The 17,989-nt window shown below is 41.9% G+C and overlaps 1 protein-coding gene across 1 annotated transcript in view; it reads left to right on the top strand.

Moving 5' to 3' along the window:
• Nucleotides 1-2,856, top strand: part of PLPPR1 (phospholipid phosphatase related 1) — a 223,561-nt gene extending 220,705 nt beyond the window's left edge. The window contains exon 9 of the mRNA XM_033918704.1: nucleotides 1,988-2,856. Coding sequence (XP_033774595.1) covers nucleotides 1,988-2,020 — 33 coding nt within the window. The 3' untranslated portion in view covers nucleotides 2,021-2,856. The remainder of the gene's footprint in view (nucleotides 1-1,987) is intronic.
• Nucleotides 2,857-17,989: the final 15,133 nt, after the last annotated feature.

The raw sequence follows: 17,989 nt of genomic DNA, 5'->3' as shown, positions 1-17,989 counted from the left end.
TAACTAAATATATAATAGTTCAAAACGTTTTGTCAAATGTGTAGTACTTTAGTTTTATTTTGTTTATCTTTAGTGATCTTATTCTTCCTCCTGATGAAGCAAGTGCCGTGAACCACGATCGGTGTAGAGGAAGCAGTGGCCTTCACTCATGGATTAGTTTTGAAAAATATTTTTCTTTGGACTTATATTTATTTTTCACTGTTTTTTTGGTACACATTTGATGGGGAACTCTTGATATCTACCAGCAGCAATCATGATATGTGACATCTATTTCATCTCTCACCGGAAGTCCTGCATGGAACATTTTGATCGAAGCTAAGTGATATTTACATCTATTACGAGACTGGTTAGCTTTCTCCAAATAATTTTTTGAACAGGTTTTGAACAATCTCATATAATACAGATTAATGACCAAGGTAGGCAAGTGGGTGCTATGATGTCACTTAACAACATCTTTACTTAAAATTGGAAGGGTGTATACACTTCTCCCTCTGCATTTGCTGTGATAGGGGATTAACAGAACCGCAAATACTGAAAAACTGCAAATAACTTTTTTATAGGTTATTTGCTGTTTTCTATTATAAACCATCGTGAATATGGTGAAACTGTGAATAACTTGGTGGGAGATCTGGCCTGTTTCTGAATGAGAGGCAAAACACGGTGAAAAAAGTGCTGGGAATCAGCGATTTTCTCTGTAAACACTTGGAATCAGCGATTTCTCTATGCAAGCTGATGTAATTTGGGGGGAGGAGCCAGCAAGCTAAAAACCATGAATACTCGAAACTGCAAATGCTGAAACTGCGAATATGGAGGGAGAAGTGTATTCCCAAACTTCAAATTCAAATTTAACTTGAACTATTGTGCTGTTTGGTCACTTAACAACACCTAACATAGCTGCTGAGTCTAGTAGGTGTTTTGAACTGAGCACTCATAATATTAATTTAATATATGTTTTATATATACATACTTACTTTTTCATTATTTATTTTTGTGTGTTTTTTAAAAATTGAATATTGATATGTAGTAATTGTTATTTGTGGATTTAATTTAGGATTTACAGCGTCTCCCAAGTGGTTTTTTTTATTTTTTCAATAGTAGAGTCCACCAATACATGCTCTGGAAAACTTAAAGGGAATAATGACTGCCACCCTATCATGACAGTACTATGCCATTTTGGGGGCTATGAGTTGGCAGCCATCTTCTAACTACTCCCTTATTTATCTTAATCATATGTCAGTACGGAAGGGTGTGAATAACACATGCTACCTGTACTCCCTATCATGCCACAACATTTACACACTATACAATGACACTCTTCCATTATAAAATGTGCTGGGTGCACTCTTCACAGCACTATCGATACAAATGCAAAACAGGCACAGGCTTGTTCAAAAGTTTAAGAGGAGGAAAAAGCCTCAGAACCAAAACCTTTGCCGACCATAGGAAAGGCTACAGGTAAGAAAGGTAACAAACCTCATTGGCATATAGAAACCTCCTCAGCTTATTGAAAACAAGCTCTGTGTGATATAGTGTATAATTAACAAGCTGAAAATGTAAACTATTTATCTTATGCAGAGGATCAGCACACCAATGGTGGCCAACGCTTCACAATTCATGCTGCCTCAGGGTGTAGAAAATGCTTTATGATTTTGTCAGAAAGAAACGTTAGCAAATCAGGGTTTAAAAAAGGCTCGGATAATTTCCTAAAAGAGAAGTGCATAGGTCATTATTGAGATGGCTTGGGAAATCCACTGCTTATTCCTAAGATAAACAGTATAAAATTTGTTTTACTACTTGGGATCTAGCTAGGTAGTTGGGATCTGGGTTGGCCACTGTTGGGAACAGGCTACTGGGCTTGATGGACCTTCGGTCTGTCCCAGTAAGGCAATTATGCTTGTCCTCCAATTGCATAGAGCAAAAATGACAATACAGTTGAAATGTGCTGATTGAAAACACTTTGTTTTGTGTGTTCTTCCTGCTTCTGCAGAATCACTCCGCCTCCATGACTGAAGTGACCTGAGCTGGAAGAAAGAAGGAGAAAGCAGCCATTTTTTTTTACCCTCCAGTACAAACAACTCTCCTAAATATCAGACTGTGAAGAGAAGTATTATGTTATGTCTAGTTAGAGGCTGGTGTTTTGCACATTTTTTTTGTATGAAGTGTTGTAGCTTGCCCAGATTTTTTTTTTGTCAACTTTAATATATTTATGCCAGAATTTTAAAAAAAACAAAACAAAAACTTTTCTTGTTCACTGGTGCACTCAAAGAACATCTATGGAATTGTTGATGTTGTCATGTGATATTTGTACACGGATTTCTCTTTTCTTGATTTTATATGCATTGAAATTAAAGAAAAAAGGTACTTTCTCATAAATTGGTTATTGCAAAATAATAGATGCTTTGTACCAATGTATATACATAAGTAACCATGAATGAACATTGTTTAGTTTTATGGGGGTGGGGGAGGGAATAGTGTTAGTTTCCAGAAAATGTTGGATTAAGGGAAAAACAATGGATAGTATTCTTTTCTTATGAATATATGACAATATGAGTGATTCTAATGATAATGAAGACTGCAATCTAATGCTGAGCTACTTTGTGACATCGGTTGGAAACATATGTCAATTTTAAAAACCACTCTCTGGGCTACCATAGACATTTTTAATGGAAAACACCTACCCATTTCCTTCGGACTTGGAATACAACTTTTGATATGCTTTGGATTGTCCTATGAAGCAAACCTTCATGGTCGTTTCCCCCCTATCCTCTACTTACTGTTTCTGATGTCTCTTCCATTAACAATTCATAGGATTTACTTCTGTGTTTTGTAAATGCTATTGTCTGGAAATTTATATGATCAAAGTGATATTTACAGTTTATACAATATTGTTAAGAATGTTTATATCAAAAGAGAGGAACGTAGCAAGCTTCACATTGTTGCTTTCAACTGTCTGAAGATATATTGCATTTTTCACTTCTATATAGCATAGTGATTACAAAGGTTTCTCTCTTTAAAGAAAGAAACCCGTCTTTCAAATGTTGGAATATTCATCTGACATATCTGTGTTTGATTCTCGTTGACTTTTTTTTTTTTTTTGTAGATTCACTTTTTTTATCAACTGAAAAAAATTGACACAAAAAATATTGCGAAACATATCAAGGATTCTTGGTTGTTTTTTTTGCGTGTGTCTGTGTGTGTGTGTGTTAACTATGAGAAATTAACAAGAAAATGGTGACCGGCTGCTACTATTACTTAGCATTTCCATAATGCAATTAGACAGTCCCTTCTCTTTGGAGCTTACAATTTATCTGAGCCATGTAGATAATGCAAATAATTTTGGGTAATCATTTAATATGTTTCAAGCCCTATTGTATATAGGGACTTTGCATAGGAATTGGGAAATCCAAATCAAGACATTCACATTTCCTCTAGTAATTTCACAAATGGCTCTGTCAAATACAGAGCCTTTTGCAAAATAAATATGATAACCGGCAAATACACCTGCATTTGCTTGCGTGTACGACAAGAACAGTAATTTCAGAAAAAAGACCAGCATCGCTAAGCAGCTTCTACATATAAGTACCAGCAATTATATAAGGGGACACTGAAAAGTTGTAAGCCCAACAAATAAACCAACAAAGTCTCCATCGAGAACGAAAAAAGTGGAAAATCACTAGGCTAAGGGGTCCTTTTATTAAGATTAGCGTGCACTAAATGCTAAGGCATCCATTATTTTCTATGAGTGCCTTAACATTTAGTGCACGCTAAATCAGTTAGGGGGTCCTTTTATTAAGGCGCGCTAAATCTGTAGTCCTCAATGGAGACTGCTCCATCTTTGTTGGTTTGGCTGAGAACTTTTCAGGAGCCCCTTGTACATGGAAGTGACAATTATACTTACAAAGGGTGAGTCTATTAAAAAAGTGGCTATTTATAAGCACCTAGAAGACATCTTTCTAGAGCATATTCTTCATAATAAAGGAGGCACCTGCTTTCCTTCATAGAATGCTAGTGTAATCTAAGCACAAGCAGCCATAGAGCTAGTGTAATGCCTAGACTGCTATGAAATGCACTTAAATTATAGCATTCTATAATTTATGTGTGCCCCAGCCACAGTCCACCCAGGCCTTGCTAAACTGAATGTCCACCTTCAAACTATGTACTAAGGCAACACAAGAGTGTAAATGACCACAATACCAAAATAAACACAATTGTACTGAAACTAAATAATACAACTAATACAAAACTCCTCCAAAAAGCGTACATTATCAAAAGTGCATTTTAACTTGACTTTGTTGTAATTATTTGCACCGTACAGACCTATTTTTACTAGCAGAGGAGGTTTTTTATACCGATGAGCATTGACATAGTAAAGGGGGGAGCAGTCCACCCAGACACTGTCTTGGTGGGGGCGTCAGCACTTGTCCTCCTCTCTGCCTCCCACCCTGCTCCTTCCCCGCCCCCTACTACAATGCATGTGCAAACTTTCCCTTCCCTGTACCTCTTTAACATGGGCGCGAGCAGCAACCCCAACCTGCTGCTCTCTCCAGCATCAGCTCTTCCTCTGACATCACTTCCTGAACCTGCACCTAGGAAGTGACATCAGAGGAAGAGCCAATGCTGGTGCGAGCAATAAATTGGGGTTGCTGCCTGCACCAGGAATGTTAAAGAGATACAGGGGAAGGGAAGGGGCGCTTGCAGCAGGAGGTGACAGGGAAAGAGCGGGTGGGGGTGGGGGTGGAGAAGAACGTGGGGGAAATTCTATGAGAAACCTAAAGATAGGTGCCTAAATAAATAGGCACCTACAGTTAGACACCTAACAACCTCTTCCCCCCTCCCCCCCCGTATGAAGTTGCATTAATGTTTTTATCACTGGCCTTGGTGGTAAAAGCTCCGACGTTCATAGAATTCCTATGAGTATCAGAACTTTTACTGTCACAATCAGTGATAAAAAATGCTAATGCAGCTTCATTAAAGGGGGGGTTAATTAGTAAATTGGCCTCAATTATGAGCTTTAACAGGCTTACAATTGAAAAAATAAAAATTAATTGGGTGTTAGACGCTTATTTTTTTAGGTATGATTCTACAAAAGATAAGCACACCTAATGGAACCTAACTCCAAAATAGGCATGTTTAGGGGTGGAGAAGGACTGAAGCACCGCTAGGCACAATTCTCTCAAGGACTTAGGACTAGATTCACTAAGCAAACCGATCGTGTATCGATCGGTTTGCGAGCTCTTTGCGACCAAATTTCCCTCCAACCCCATTCACTAACGCCTATAGCGATCCGATCCTGATCCTCCCATGCAAATTAGTAAAACCCTCATGCAAAATAGCCAAGCGATTGATTCACTAACAATTGCTTGGCTATTTCAAATCAGGTTTTACTATTGGCAAACCCGACTGATGCAGTTACCGACAGATCTGCAGGTTTTTGACAGGCCTGCCTGTCTTTTTTATTCATTTTTTTTTCCATTGCACAGATATTTTGCATGTGTTACGCATGCAAAATATCTGCCCCATAAAAAAAATGATGGGACAGGCAGACCTATCAAATGGCCGAGGGGCCCCGCCACTGACAAACGTGATGCCCACTCTCTCCTGCCACCACCAGACGCTGCCCTAACCACATGAATATGGCAGGAGGGATGCCAACTCTCCCTCCTATCACCAACCGACACCCCCTGACTGGCACTCGCCTCACCTCCCCCCCATAAAGTACTGCATGGCACCCCCCGACCGGCTCACCGCACCACCAGTCCCCCGACAGGCCCAACGCACTCCCCCCAACTGGCCCACCCCTGGTACTATAAGTTGGGAGCAGGAGGTGTGCACAATCCCTCCTGCTCCTTAGGCCTCCAGCACTGTCTTCTACTGTCTTCCTTAGGGATGAGCCTAACGAAGTCCCTGATTGGTCAAAGCAATAGCCAATCAGGGACTTTCTACGGCTCAGCCCTAAGGAAGTCCCTGATTGGCTGAGGCGCCTCAGGCCACGCCCAAGGAAGGAGCCTGAGCCAATCATGGCCTTAGCCTCCTCCCTGTGCATCACATGATGCACTGGGGCGGAGCCTAAAGCCCACATTCATGGTGTGTCATGGCCAGAAGCAGGAGCAGGAGGGCTTTGGGGGTTCCTCCGGTTCCCGAAGACAGTGGAAGACAGCTCTAGAGTCCTAAGGAGCAGGAGGGGTTCATCACCCCTCCTGCTCCGTGAAAGGTACAGGGAGGGGGGTGGCAAGGGGACCAGGAATGGGGAGGGGGCGTCCGGGAGGGGTGGCAGGAGGAAGTTGGCATTTCTCCTGCCGTTAGGTTTTGGGTGGGACTGATGGCAGGAGGGAATGGGAACCCTTCTGCCATAATTTTAAAAGGGGTGGGCCGGGCTCAGACGGCTGACCGGCCGACATCAAAGGAGGCCTGGAGCAGGAAGGGTTGAGCACCCCTCCTGCTCCATGAATGGTATGGGGGGGGGGGGGGTGGCAGGAGGAAGTTGGCATTCCTCCTGCTGTTAGTTTTTGGGTGGGACTGAGGCAGGAGGGAGTGGGAACCCTCCTGCCATAATTTTAAATGGCATTGGGGCAAATGTTTTGTGAGGTTCGGGGAAGGGGGGTTTGGGGCACTTGTTGGGACGGGGGGGGTAATTTTTTAAAAAAAATCAGGCAGATATTTTGCATGTGTAAAACACGTAAAATATCTGTCCGATAATTTTAAAAAAATGTAAAAAGCCGTCAGAAGCCCTGACAGCAGTAACAGGAGCCTGTTTCTCTTCTGTCACTACTGTCAGGGCTTTAGCAATCTGTGTAGTTGGCTGGGGGAATGCCAATGATTGTCTTCATTTGCATGTAGGCCTTTAGTGAATTCGTCGGCCTGCATGCCAATGGAAACGGATTGCACACAGATTGGAGGGTTAGTGAATCTAGACCTAAGGCACCTAGATGCAATTTTGTAATAGGTGCCTAAGTATGATTAGAAAAAGATAGGTACTTAGCTTTTTAGAAGCCATTTACAAAATTTCCCCCTAAATGCTGTTAATTTAAAGTTATAAATTTAGGCTTGGAATCCATTCCTAGATTTTATGCTTGAGTCAAAAAGGGGGCACAGAAATGGGAGGATCAGGGGCATATTCGGGGTATTCCTTGGATTTATGCATGTAGTTATGGAATATAGGAGGTTCACACCTAATTTAGGTGCAAGGACTTGCACTACATTTCAGCCAGTACAAGTGCCATGCCTACATTTAAGGGCTGGTCCTGGGGAAAGCGCTATTCTATAAACCAGATCTAACATTTATGCTGTTTATAGAACAACACTGAGGGCTCCTTTAACGAAGGTGTGCTAGGATTTTTAGCGCACGCACAAAATTACCACGCAATATGAAGTGCGTTAGCCAAAAATCTACCGCCTCCTAAAAAGGAGGCGGTAGTGGCTAGTGTGCTCGGGAATTTAACGTCGGTGCCAGACGGGGGGTAAGTTTCAAGTTGTTTGGGCGGGGGGTGCTGGTTTGCATGGAGGGGGGGTTGCGAGCAGGGGGAAGCGATGCCGGTTCTCGGGTGGGTGCTCGCAAATCGAGACAATACTCGGTTTGCGAGACAAGTTTTGCGAGAATGTTTTGCTCGAACACTCGCAAACTGGGTTACTCGCAAACCGAGGTTTGACTGTATATATATATATATATACAGTCAAACCTAATATATATATTAGGTTCACTATTGGCACCTTCATTCAGACACTAGCTTATAGAACAGAATTGCTTTTAGTGTGTTTTTCCCATTGTAAAATGTGAAATAACCATCTGCTCAATCCACGCCAATGACCCATGAGAGTGTGGCGCAGTGGTTAGAGCTACAGCCTCAGCTCCCTGAGGTTGTGGCCCTGGGCAAGTCACTTAATCCACTGCCCCAGGTATATTAGATAGCTTGTGAGCCCACAAGGACAGAGAGAAAAAAATGCTTGAGTACCTGTATGTAAACCGCTTTGAATGTGGTTGTATAACTACAAAAAGGCAATATACAAGTCCCAATCCTTTTCCCTTCTCTGAATCTTTATGTAGTGGCATTTTGAAGTCACCATGTACATGTGTAGCCAAACCACACATGTAAATGACATGATTTTTACACATGTAGAAGCCATGCAAGGTTTCTAAACTCATCTTAATCTGAGAAGGATGAGCAAGGATTTGGGGGATTTAAAAACAATCTCTAAGGGCTGTCTTTATATAGGACTTAATATGGCTAGATAGAGAGCCAGGCGATGTGTACAGATAGGAGCAACACACCTAATCAATGAAGGTCATTGAGGAGGGACAGAAAAGGAGATGAGAGAAGACAGCTGCAGAGTGAATACCCTAATAGGTAAGAAGAAGCAGATGGAAGTAAATATATCATCACTGCAGAGCTGTGACAAGAAGAGGTATTGAGAAGAAGGTTACATAAGGTTACATAAGTCTCAGGAAGTAGTGAAAAAGCAGAAAAGGGTTTTGATGCTGTGGTTAGTACATAAGAACATAAGAATTGCCGCTGCTGGGTCAGACCAGTTGTCCATCGTGCCCAGCAGTCCGTGTCTCCCTTTACCCGATTGCAGCAGAAAGCAACCTGCAGAAAGGATTTTTAGCCGGAGTTGTCGTCCCTCTGCCGTGGCCTGCCTCTGATGTCAGAGGAGGGGCAGGACCGTGGCAGAGGGACGATAATTCAGGAGGTCTATGGCAACTTGCAAGGATCGTTAAAGTACCCGCGATCCTTTCTGCAGGTTGCTTTCTGCTGCAATCGGGTAAAGGGAGGTGCGGGAGGCCAGAGGGAAACACACAGGCCTTCCCGGGGGGGACAGTCCTTCGAGGGGGGGTACAGTCCTTCGGTTGCAGGCCTTTATGGGGGGTGCAGGCCTTCAGGGGTTCAGGAGGGGACAGGCCTTCAGGGAGGATAGACCTTCGGGGGGAGGTGCAGTCCTTCGGGGGAACAGGCCTTCAGGGATGGGGTTTAGGCCTTCAGGGGGGTGCAGGCCTTGGGGGGGGTGGTACAGGCCTTTGGGGGGGGGCGGTATAGGCCTTCAGGGGTGGGGTGTAGGCCTTCAGGGCGAGTGCAGAGGCCTTCATTGGAAACAGACTTTTAGGGGGGAGATGCAGTCCTTCGGGGAGGACAGGCCTTCAGGGGTGGAGAGACCTCCAGGGTAGGGGGTCCTGGTGTAGAAGTACATGGAGGGAGGTAGGGAAGGGGGGGTTCAAAGGTACGTGCATATGCCGGACTTTGGGGGGAAGAAATAATGGGTCTAAAAACAGGAGTAGGAGAAAGATGTTGGATAATGGGATTTAGGGAGGGAAGGAACAGAAAGGGAGAGAAGTTGGACACAAGGGATGGTGTGGAGGGGGGATAGAGATACTGGATAGGAGGATAGTTGAGAAGAGAAAGGGAGAGATGGTGGACCCTGGGGTGGTGGGGAAGGAGGGAGAGATACTGGATGAAAGGGTAATTGAGAAAAGGTGAATCTGTGGATGGAGATGAAAAAAAAGGAAAGATGTCAGACCTCCGGGAGAGGGAAGGGAAACGGAAGGGGAGGACAGAGATGCCAAATGGATGGTTAGCACGGAGAAAGAAGAAAGAAAGAGACCCTGGCAAGCAAGACAACCAGAGCCTGGGACCAACAAGATTTGAATATTGACCAGACAACAAAAGGTAGAAAAAATAATTTAATTTTCTGTTTTGTGATTACAATATATTAGATTTGAAAAGTGTATCCTGCCAGAGCTGTTAGACCGCAAACGTGAGCTAGGATTTAACAGAGAGAGGAAAAGTCCTTTTTGTTTCTTTATTTTGTTTATACCACAATGCCAGTGTGGTTAGGAGAAGCCAAAGGGGTAAAAAAGCTATAAAATAAAACCACCAAGATGTTTGAAAAAAAAACCCAATTGGGCAAGAGAATCGAATCGAATTGAAAAACCAATTCAATAGGCTGAATTGAATCAAAAATTTTTTTTTTCCTGAATCAGGTAGCACTAGTTTGCGTTACTGTCTTAGACTTTAGGACCTGGGAATGGGGAGAGATGGCATCCTCAATACATTACAATATAAGTGAAATGAGAATTTGGTCAGACTTTTGAAGGGTCTGCAGAAGAAAAATATTGTATAGGCCGGGGACATGAGACAGCAGGAAATGGGAACTTTTCTTCCTTCTGTTTTTGTGAATGGCAAGGCTGAGGATGTCAGAGATTTCAGTTAAAATATGTGCTTTATAAGAAAATATAATAATGTGTTTTATAAATTTTATAAGCATTGCTGGCCTACCCAGTGAGGTGTTCCTAGTGGTGGTGGTGGTGGTGGCAGCAGCGTGTCAATGTGTTGAGAGGAAGAGGTGGTCTGGGAAATTCTGCTGAGCAAACTCCGGGCCCATTTCTACCCCTTAGTTAGTCCACTCCACTCAACTGGTTCACATACTGAGTGGGTCTTTGGGTGTTGTGCCTGGGTAGTTGTTTTGGGATCTCTTCCAGTGGTTTGTCAGTATCTCCTTGTGGTCCAAGGAAGGAAACTTTGTTAACCTTAGCACTGACCTTCAGAATATGTTTGTAACAGTACTGCTTGTGTGGCATTAGACTATGTAGTGATCGAAAGAAAAAACCAGACCTGGGTGTATGAGGAGATTCACATTTCCTGCACAGCTAAGTCCGTGTGAAGTTCCCTTGTTCTGTATTTGACATCTAGCAAGGTCTCTGTTTGGAAGGAAAGATCTAAGCTTAAAAATGAAGTTGCCAGAAATTATGGTAAAAGCAGATAGCATAGCTGGTTTTAAGAAAGGTTTGGACAAATTCCTGGAGGAAAAGTCCATAGTCTGTTATTAAGACATGGGGGAAGCATCTGCTTGCCCTAGATCGGTAGCATGCGATATTGCTACTCTTTGGGTTTTGACCAGGTACTAGTGACTTGGATTAGCTACCATGAGAATGGGCTACTGGGTGTGAAGGACCATTGGTCTGACCCAGTTAGGCTATTCTTATGTTATGTTCTCATCTGTAGGGGCCTTTGTTTTCACTTCTTATTTTAATGTATTTTATTTCTGGGAACTTATCTGGGAACAAAAATGGAAGATAATTAATGTGTGTGGAATGGGGGTGGGCGGTAACTAATTTCTTCAGCTAAATAAGTTTATTTTGGTGTTCTGAAGCCAGGCCATTAAAAATGGATATACTAACAGTATAGGATTGGTTCCCAAACTTTTTAATGTCTCCTTTTTTTACCTATCTTCCTCTTTCTTTCACCCCTCCCAGTATCCACTTTCCTCACATTTTCTTAAGATAAGCCATGCTATGTCAAGCCAAGTTCCTTGGGCAGTCTGCATCACAAGTAGCTGGCAAATACGAAAGAGTAGATCATATTTTTCACAGTTGATCTGTAACAATGTGATAGGTTTTACTGGTCTTTTCATTCAGTCATCTCTGTTCTGTTCTCCATACTCTCTCTCTTATTTGTTCTCCTCTGCTTGGGCTATTGGTCCCAATCCTAACTCTTTAAACTCTTACCCCACTGGTTCAAATTGCCACCTTTCCAATCTTATTCCTATTCCTCCTCTCTTTCTCATGTACCTTGTGAAAAGTCTTTTGTCTCCAACAAGTTTGCCTACATTCATCTTTCTCTCTCATACTTACCAACTCCCAGAGCAATGAACTACTGAAAAGACAATGCAGACAACTAGAAAGAAAATGGAGGAAAAACAGTCAAGATTCCACAACCATGATAAAACAACTACAAACAATACAAAAAACAGCCCTAAGACTGGTCTACTCACTGAAGAAATTCAACCACATCATAGAGGTATACCACGTCTCACATTGGCTCCCAAAACAAGCAAGAATACACTTCAAATTTTCCTGCCTACTATTTAAAGCAATAAATGGAGACAGCCCAGCCTATTGGAACAATCGACTAGATCAATCCACCTCAACCATACCATTCTCACACCCTCCAACCAAAAACGTCAAAAGAAAAAAAACTGTACGACAACCTCCTAGCCACTCGAGCTGCAACACTCGACACCCAACTCTACAACCTATTGACCTCGACCACAGACTACAAAACTTTCAAAAAAGAAATAAAAACCCTTCTATTCAAAAAACACATAAAACCGAACTAACTTAATCAGAAATATCCCAAGCATCACCTGCAACTACTCCATATGCAAGGCTCTCCACTATCCCCTATCCTTTTCAACATCTATATGTCCTCCCTAAAACTCCTCCACCTATCCCCCCTAGAAACAATTTACACTTATGCAGACGACATCCTCGTCCTCCTCGAGACCGATTCGAACCTCCTTTACCCATTTTACCCTTCTTGTCCAATCCATCATCCTCTCCAGATTGGACTATTACAACTCTATCTACTTAAGCCTAACTAAGAAAAACCTCCATAGACTCCAACGGATTCAGAATGCCGCGGCCAAGCTCATCTTCGCTAAAAGTAAATTTGAACATGTCTCCCCGCTCCTGGCCAAGTTCCACTGGCTTCTGATAATCGCCAGGGTCCACTATAAATGCGCCTGTTTAACTTTCAAAATCCTATATGGTATCCTCCCTCCCTTTATCCCTCTTTCTTGGAATTCCTCAAACCCTAATACTACCAGATCCTCCCACAAATTAAAACTATCCTTCCCCTCGCTAAAAGGCATTTCCCACACAGGAAAGCTAGGGACCTCCTTCTACTTCAAAATCACTGAGCTCTGGAACAACCTTACCTCCCCTCTTCGGAACTTGAGCTCTCTCCAAGTTTTCCACAAACATCTGAAAACTTGGCTTTTCTCAAAATATGTAAGTCTCCCTTCAACTTAGGAATCAAGGAAACTCTTATATCTTGGCATCCCAAGTCCTCTAAATTTTCTTCACACTTCTACCTCTAACCCTCTGTTGTAGTTCCTTCCTATTTCTCCTACTGTAAACCGCGTCGAGCTCTACGAACGTGGAGATGATGCGGTATACAAACCTAAGGTTTAGATTAGATTAGATATGTACTTCTAATGTCATGACAATTCAGACATAATTTATGCTATGTTATGTTTGGAATAATGGTTACATATATGAGGTTCAATAAAAGAAAATTTTCACTGCCTGTTTTTATTCTGACCATTTATTCCGTTTCATGGTTATTACAAAAATATTTTTTTACATGGGGGGAGAGTATCAAAAATGATGGGCCCCAGATGCCACATACCCTAAGTACGCCACTGGTAATCTAATGAAATATTTTTTTACAGAAAGGGTGGTAGATGCATGGAACAGTCTCCCAGAAGAGGTGGTGGAGACAGAGACTGTGTTTGAATTCAAGAGGGCCTGGGTAGGCACGTGAGATCTCTCAGAGAGAGAGAAAGAGATAATGGTTACTGTGGATGGGCAGACTAGATGGGCCCTTTGGCCTTTATCTGCTGTCATGTTTCTATGTTTCTAGTTTTGTTTTGTTTTTAAACTTTATTTAGTTTTAATGCCAACAAAAAGTGCAATACAATTTACATACAAATAATAATAATAATCAAATAAGCACTTATAAACAATCAGAATCTATACAAAAGATAAAAATTCCCTCCCCATCCATCATTACCATCAGGAATAATACCAAAACAAAAGATATACCCCCCTCCCCCTCCCACCCCCCTGGATGTGTGGGTGCAATACAATGGAAAATAAAGATAAAGGGCAACTATAACAAATCTACAAAAGACGTCAATGGACCCCAAACCAATTTGAATATCTTATTATGCCCCAGCAAGTCAGCATTCACTTTCTCATACTTATAAGTTAAGCATATGCTTAACTTATGTTTCTAGTTTAAAAGCTGATCGATGTCCTTTTTAAATGTTGATGCCAGTATTTATATTTGACTACTGCAACCTTTTACTTACAACTCTATCAATTGTCTTTTCTGTTAGAATCTATTAAAATGTTACTTATTTATTCATTTACGTCACTTCTTATACCACCCTTCTAGCTTGGGGTCAATCACACCACTTTCCAGAATAGGTCAGCACATATCTAAATATTGACACATCAATTAACCTTAAAATTTTAGCAGCAAAATAACCCCTGGATATTCAATGCCGGTCACCCTAAACGGCCCAGCATTGAATATCCACAATCAGCAGTGACCGTGGGAGTTGGCTGGCCTGCCTCCTGCAGGCCGAATATCGGCCCCAATTTGTCTAAGTAGGGGCACAGAACTCTAATAGATCGCAGTGCTCTAAAACCAGATCTAATAAGTGAGGCAATATGGAGTTCATAACACAACCTAGAGACTAATGTAATTCCTAATATTTTTATAAAGTGCTCTAGCAAAAGAGAATGTTCTAACAGACATGGGGTTGAATCATGGATTTGCGCTGTGCTGTCTTATATAACATGTGCACCTAAATTTTATAGCACAAAGTCCAAAAGAGATCATAGCCATGGGAGGGGCATGGACAGGTCAAGGGTGTTCCTAGAAATTAGGCATTGATGTAAAAGGGTCATTTATGTGCCCAGCTGCTATTACAGTAGTTGTGTGCCAGCTTTTACACCAGGTTTCAGGCTGAAGTCCAGTGCCCAATGATGGGTGTGAGATCCACGCTAATCGAATATCCTATAAAGGATGCTCTGTGCAGAGTACCTTATGCAGAATACTAGCTTAGCACGGATTTTCCTGACACCTAACTTCAGAAGCCATTTAGAGAATCCCCTTAACCCCTCTCCCTTTTACAGTACCATAGAATGGTTTTTTTTTTGTGCTGGCCACGGTGGTAACAGCTCTGACGCTCTCTATGAGCATCAGAGCTGTTACCACCGTGGCCAGCACAAAAAAAAAACCTATGAACATCGGAGTTGTTATTGCCATGGCCGGTGCTAAAAAACTGCATTACGGATTAATAAAAGGGAGGGGAGGGTGGGTGGGTAAATGATTTATAAAATGAACAAAAGTACTAGTTTCCTATAAATTAAGCACGTAAACAAGTATTAAGTAAATTTAATTGTTCTCATATAGAACAAAGATATATTAACTAGCTCACCATTAAGTCACTTTGGATAACCTTTCAGGCTAGGATTGCAGGATACATATCTGAAAATTAATAAATATATGATGACAGATTGAAGAGTGGTAGGGGGAAAGTTAACTTCTAATTTGAAAAAGACATCTTATAGTATACATTTCCTTAATCATTGTCTTATCTATGGGGTCCTTTAACTAAGCTAAGTGCTTAGATATCCATTATATTCCTATGGGTTTTGTAGTATTTAGCATTTAATCCTTAGGGCTCCTTTTATCAAGGTGCGCTAAAGGGGTTACCGCGTCGGACATTTCATTACGCGCTAATCCCCGCGGCAAGCCAAAATACTAACGCCTTGTCAATGGAGGTGTTAGCGACGAGCGCGGCAGGCGGTTTAACGCACGGTATTCCGCGTGTTAAACCTCTACCGCGCCTTGATAAAAGGACCCCTTAGTGTAAGCTAAATCAGAACGCTTTAGCGAAAAGATCCCTATATGACTGATAAAGGGGGATGGGACTTGATATTGCGCATTTCTCTGTGGTTACAATCAAAGTGGTTTACAAAGAAACATGAGGGTAGATAAATGGCCCATCCAGTCTGCCCATCCACAACATCCACTATTTTCTCCTTTCCCTAAGATATCCCACGTGTCTGTCCCACATCTTCTTGAATTTAGACACAGTCTTTGTTTCCACCGCCTCTACTGGGAGACTTTTCCACACATCTACCACCCTTTCTGTAAAAAGTATTTCCTTAGATTAAACCTGAGCCTGTCACCTTAACTTTATCCCATGCCCTCTTATTGGAGTTTCCTTTCAAATGAGACTCGCCTCATGTGCATTTATGCCACAAAGGTATTTTAGATAGGCATTTATTTTGTACCAGGGGCAATGAGGTGTTAAATGACTTGCCCAGAGTCACAATGAGATGCAGTGGGAATCAAACTCAGTGGAATGGAGGATTCTGGGTTTGAGGCAGGAGCTCTAATCACAAGGCCACTCCTCCACTTCACTTTAATTTGGTCTAGAGCAGACATGTCAAACTCTGGTCAGTGGGCCAAATCTGGCCCGTGGTATAATAAAATTTGGCCCGCAAGACAATAAAAAAAGTCACTTAAGCTGGCCCACCGGCAAACAGGTACAAGTGCTGCATCAGCTGTAGGTTCACGCGGCTTCCCGATCTCACATTAAAGCAGCCTGCAGAGGATTGCTAGTTGGCTGTAGCGATCCTAGCAGCGATCAGCAGCATGTTCCCTCTGCCGTGATCCCATACGTCAGAGGAGGGGGCGGGACCGCGGCAGAGGGAATGTACTTTGGAGGCTGACGGCAGCCTGCTAGGATCGCTACAGTTGACTGGCGATCCTCTACAGGCTGCTTTAATGTGAGACCGGGAAGCCTAGAAATGATAACAACAGCAAAATAGTTAGGTATAAGTTTGCAGGAAGGCAGAACAGGAAAACTTTCAAAATGGCATCACTAAGGAAAGATGCCAGACCTCCGGGGGAAGGAAGGGAAATGGAAGGGAAGAAGAAAGGAGAGATCCTGGTAAGCGAGTTATCAGAAGATAACCAAAGCCTGGGACCACAACATGATTTGAATAATGACCAGACAACAAAAGGTAGAAAAAAAAATTATTTTCTGTTTTGTGATTACAATATGTCAGATTTGAAATGTGTATCCTGTCAGAGCTGGTGTTAGACAGCAGGCATGAACTAGGACCTAAAAGAGAAAGGAAAAGTCTTTTTTATTTATTTTGTTTACATCACAAAGCCGGTGTGGGGTTGGGGAGGTTATAACCCTTAACTTCTACTAAGACCAAGGGGTCCTTTTATTAAGGTGCTCATTTAGCGCGTGCTAAATCGGTTAGCGTACTTTAAAAGGATCCCTAAGTATCTTAATTAAAAATTCGGCTCGCGACTTAGCCTATGTTTTAGATTTCGGCCCCTTATGTGATTGAGTTTGACACCCCTGGTCTAGAGTGAGAAATACAAGTAAAAAACAAGGTTATTGCAAGAAATTACTGCATTGCTTGCATGACATGCATTAAACGCCACGTTAACCAAGACGCATTGCTTTTACTTTTGACTGCAAAGAGAGGAATTATTTTCTGAAACTGAAATTCTCCAACAGGGTAAAGTTTTGCCCTTAGTACCTAACTGAAAGCATCATTAGTCAAAGAGGATTTAACCTCTCCAAGGGCATGTAACTAAATTTGAAATCTTTGACTTATTAAAAGAAACTGGTATGAAAAGTGAGGATTCAAAACTAGGTCAATCAAAGCCTAATAATAATACTCTGCGGTTCAAACATATTGTAAAAAATGAGCACATTTTTATGATAATGTTTTAAGACATTATAACTGTTCAAATGTCTCAAGGTGCTACTCATGACATTTTTCTTTCTTCCGTGGCTTTTATTTCTCTAATCTATACTTTATCCAGATATCACTGCAGCCAATATGCAAAAGAAAATAGGGAACCTACTGAGGCTCTTCTAAATATTTATTCTGTTATAAAAATATTTAAGCCTAACAAGATATGAATTATAATAGCTTAAACTCATTATTAGAAGATTGGTTAATGCAATGATTGACCATCTGTAACACCAGATTTACATAAAATATTGAGGTAGATGGCTGCAAATACACATTTTACACATTTATCTAACTGAAAAGAATGGCATCAATGGAGGAAAAAACTGTGACAAAATTCAAAATTACATAGGATAGACACAAAGGCCTGATTCTGTATAGGATGCTCGGTCTCAACAGGCATTTGAGAATCACACACGGGCATCCTATATAGAATTGCATCTGTCCTAATGGACAGATACCTAACCCTGCCTAACCACCCAATTCTCTAACCAGCGTCCATGTCACAGATGCCGTTTAGAGAATCGCATTGCCACTGAGCTGATTGCGGCAAGGGACTCTCCCTGCAGTGATCAACTGAGCGGCAGCAGCAGGGAACTCCTGAACCCCACCTCAAGTCAGCTGGCAGGAGGGATGCCC

This window comes from Geotrypetes seraphini, chromosome 1 (assembly GCF_902459505.1).
Source record: "Geotrypetes seraphini chromosome 1, aGeoSer1.1, whole genome shotgun sequence".
Taxonomy (NCBI): domain Eukaryota; kingdom Metazoa; phylum Chordata; class Amphibia; order Gymnophiona; family Dermophiidae; genus Geotrypetes; species Geotrypetes seraphini.
Note: the sequence above shows the minus strand (reverse complement) of the source record. Positions and strands in the feature narration are given on the sequence as shown.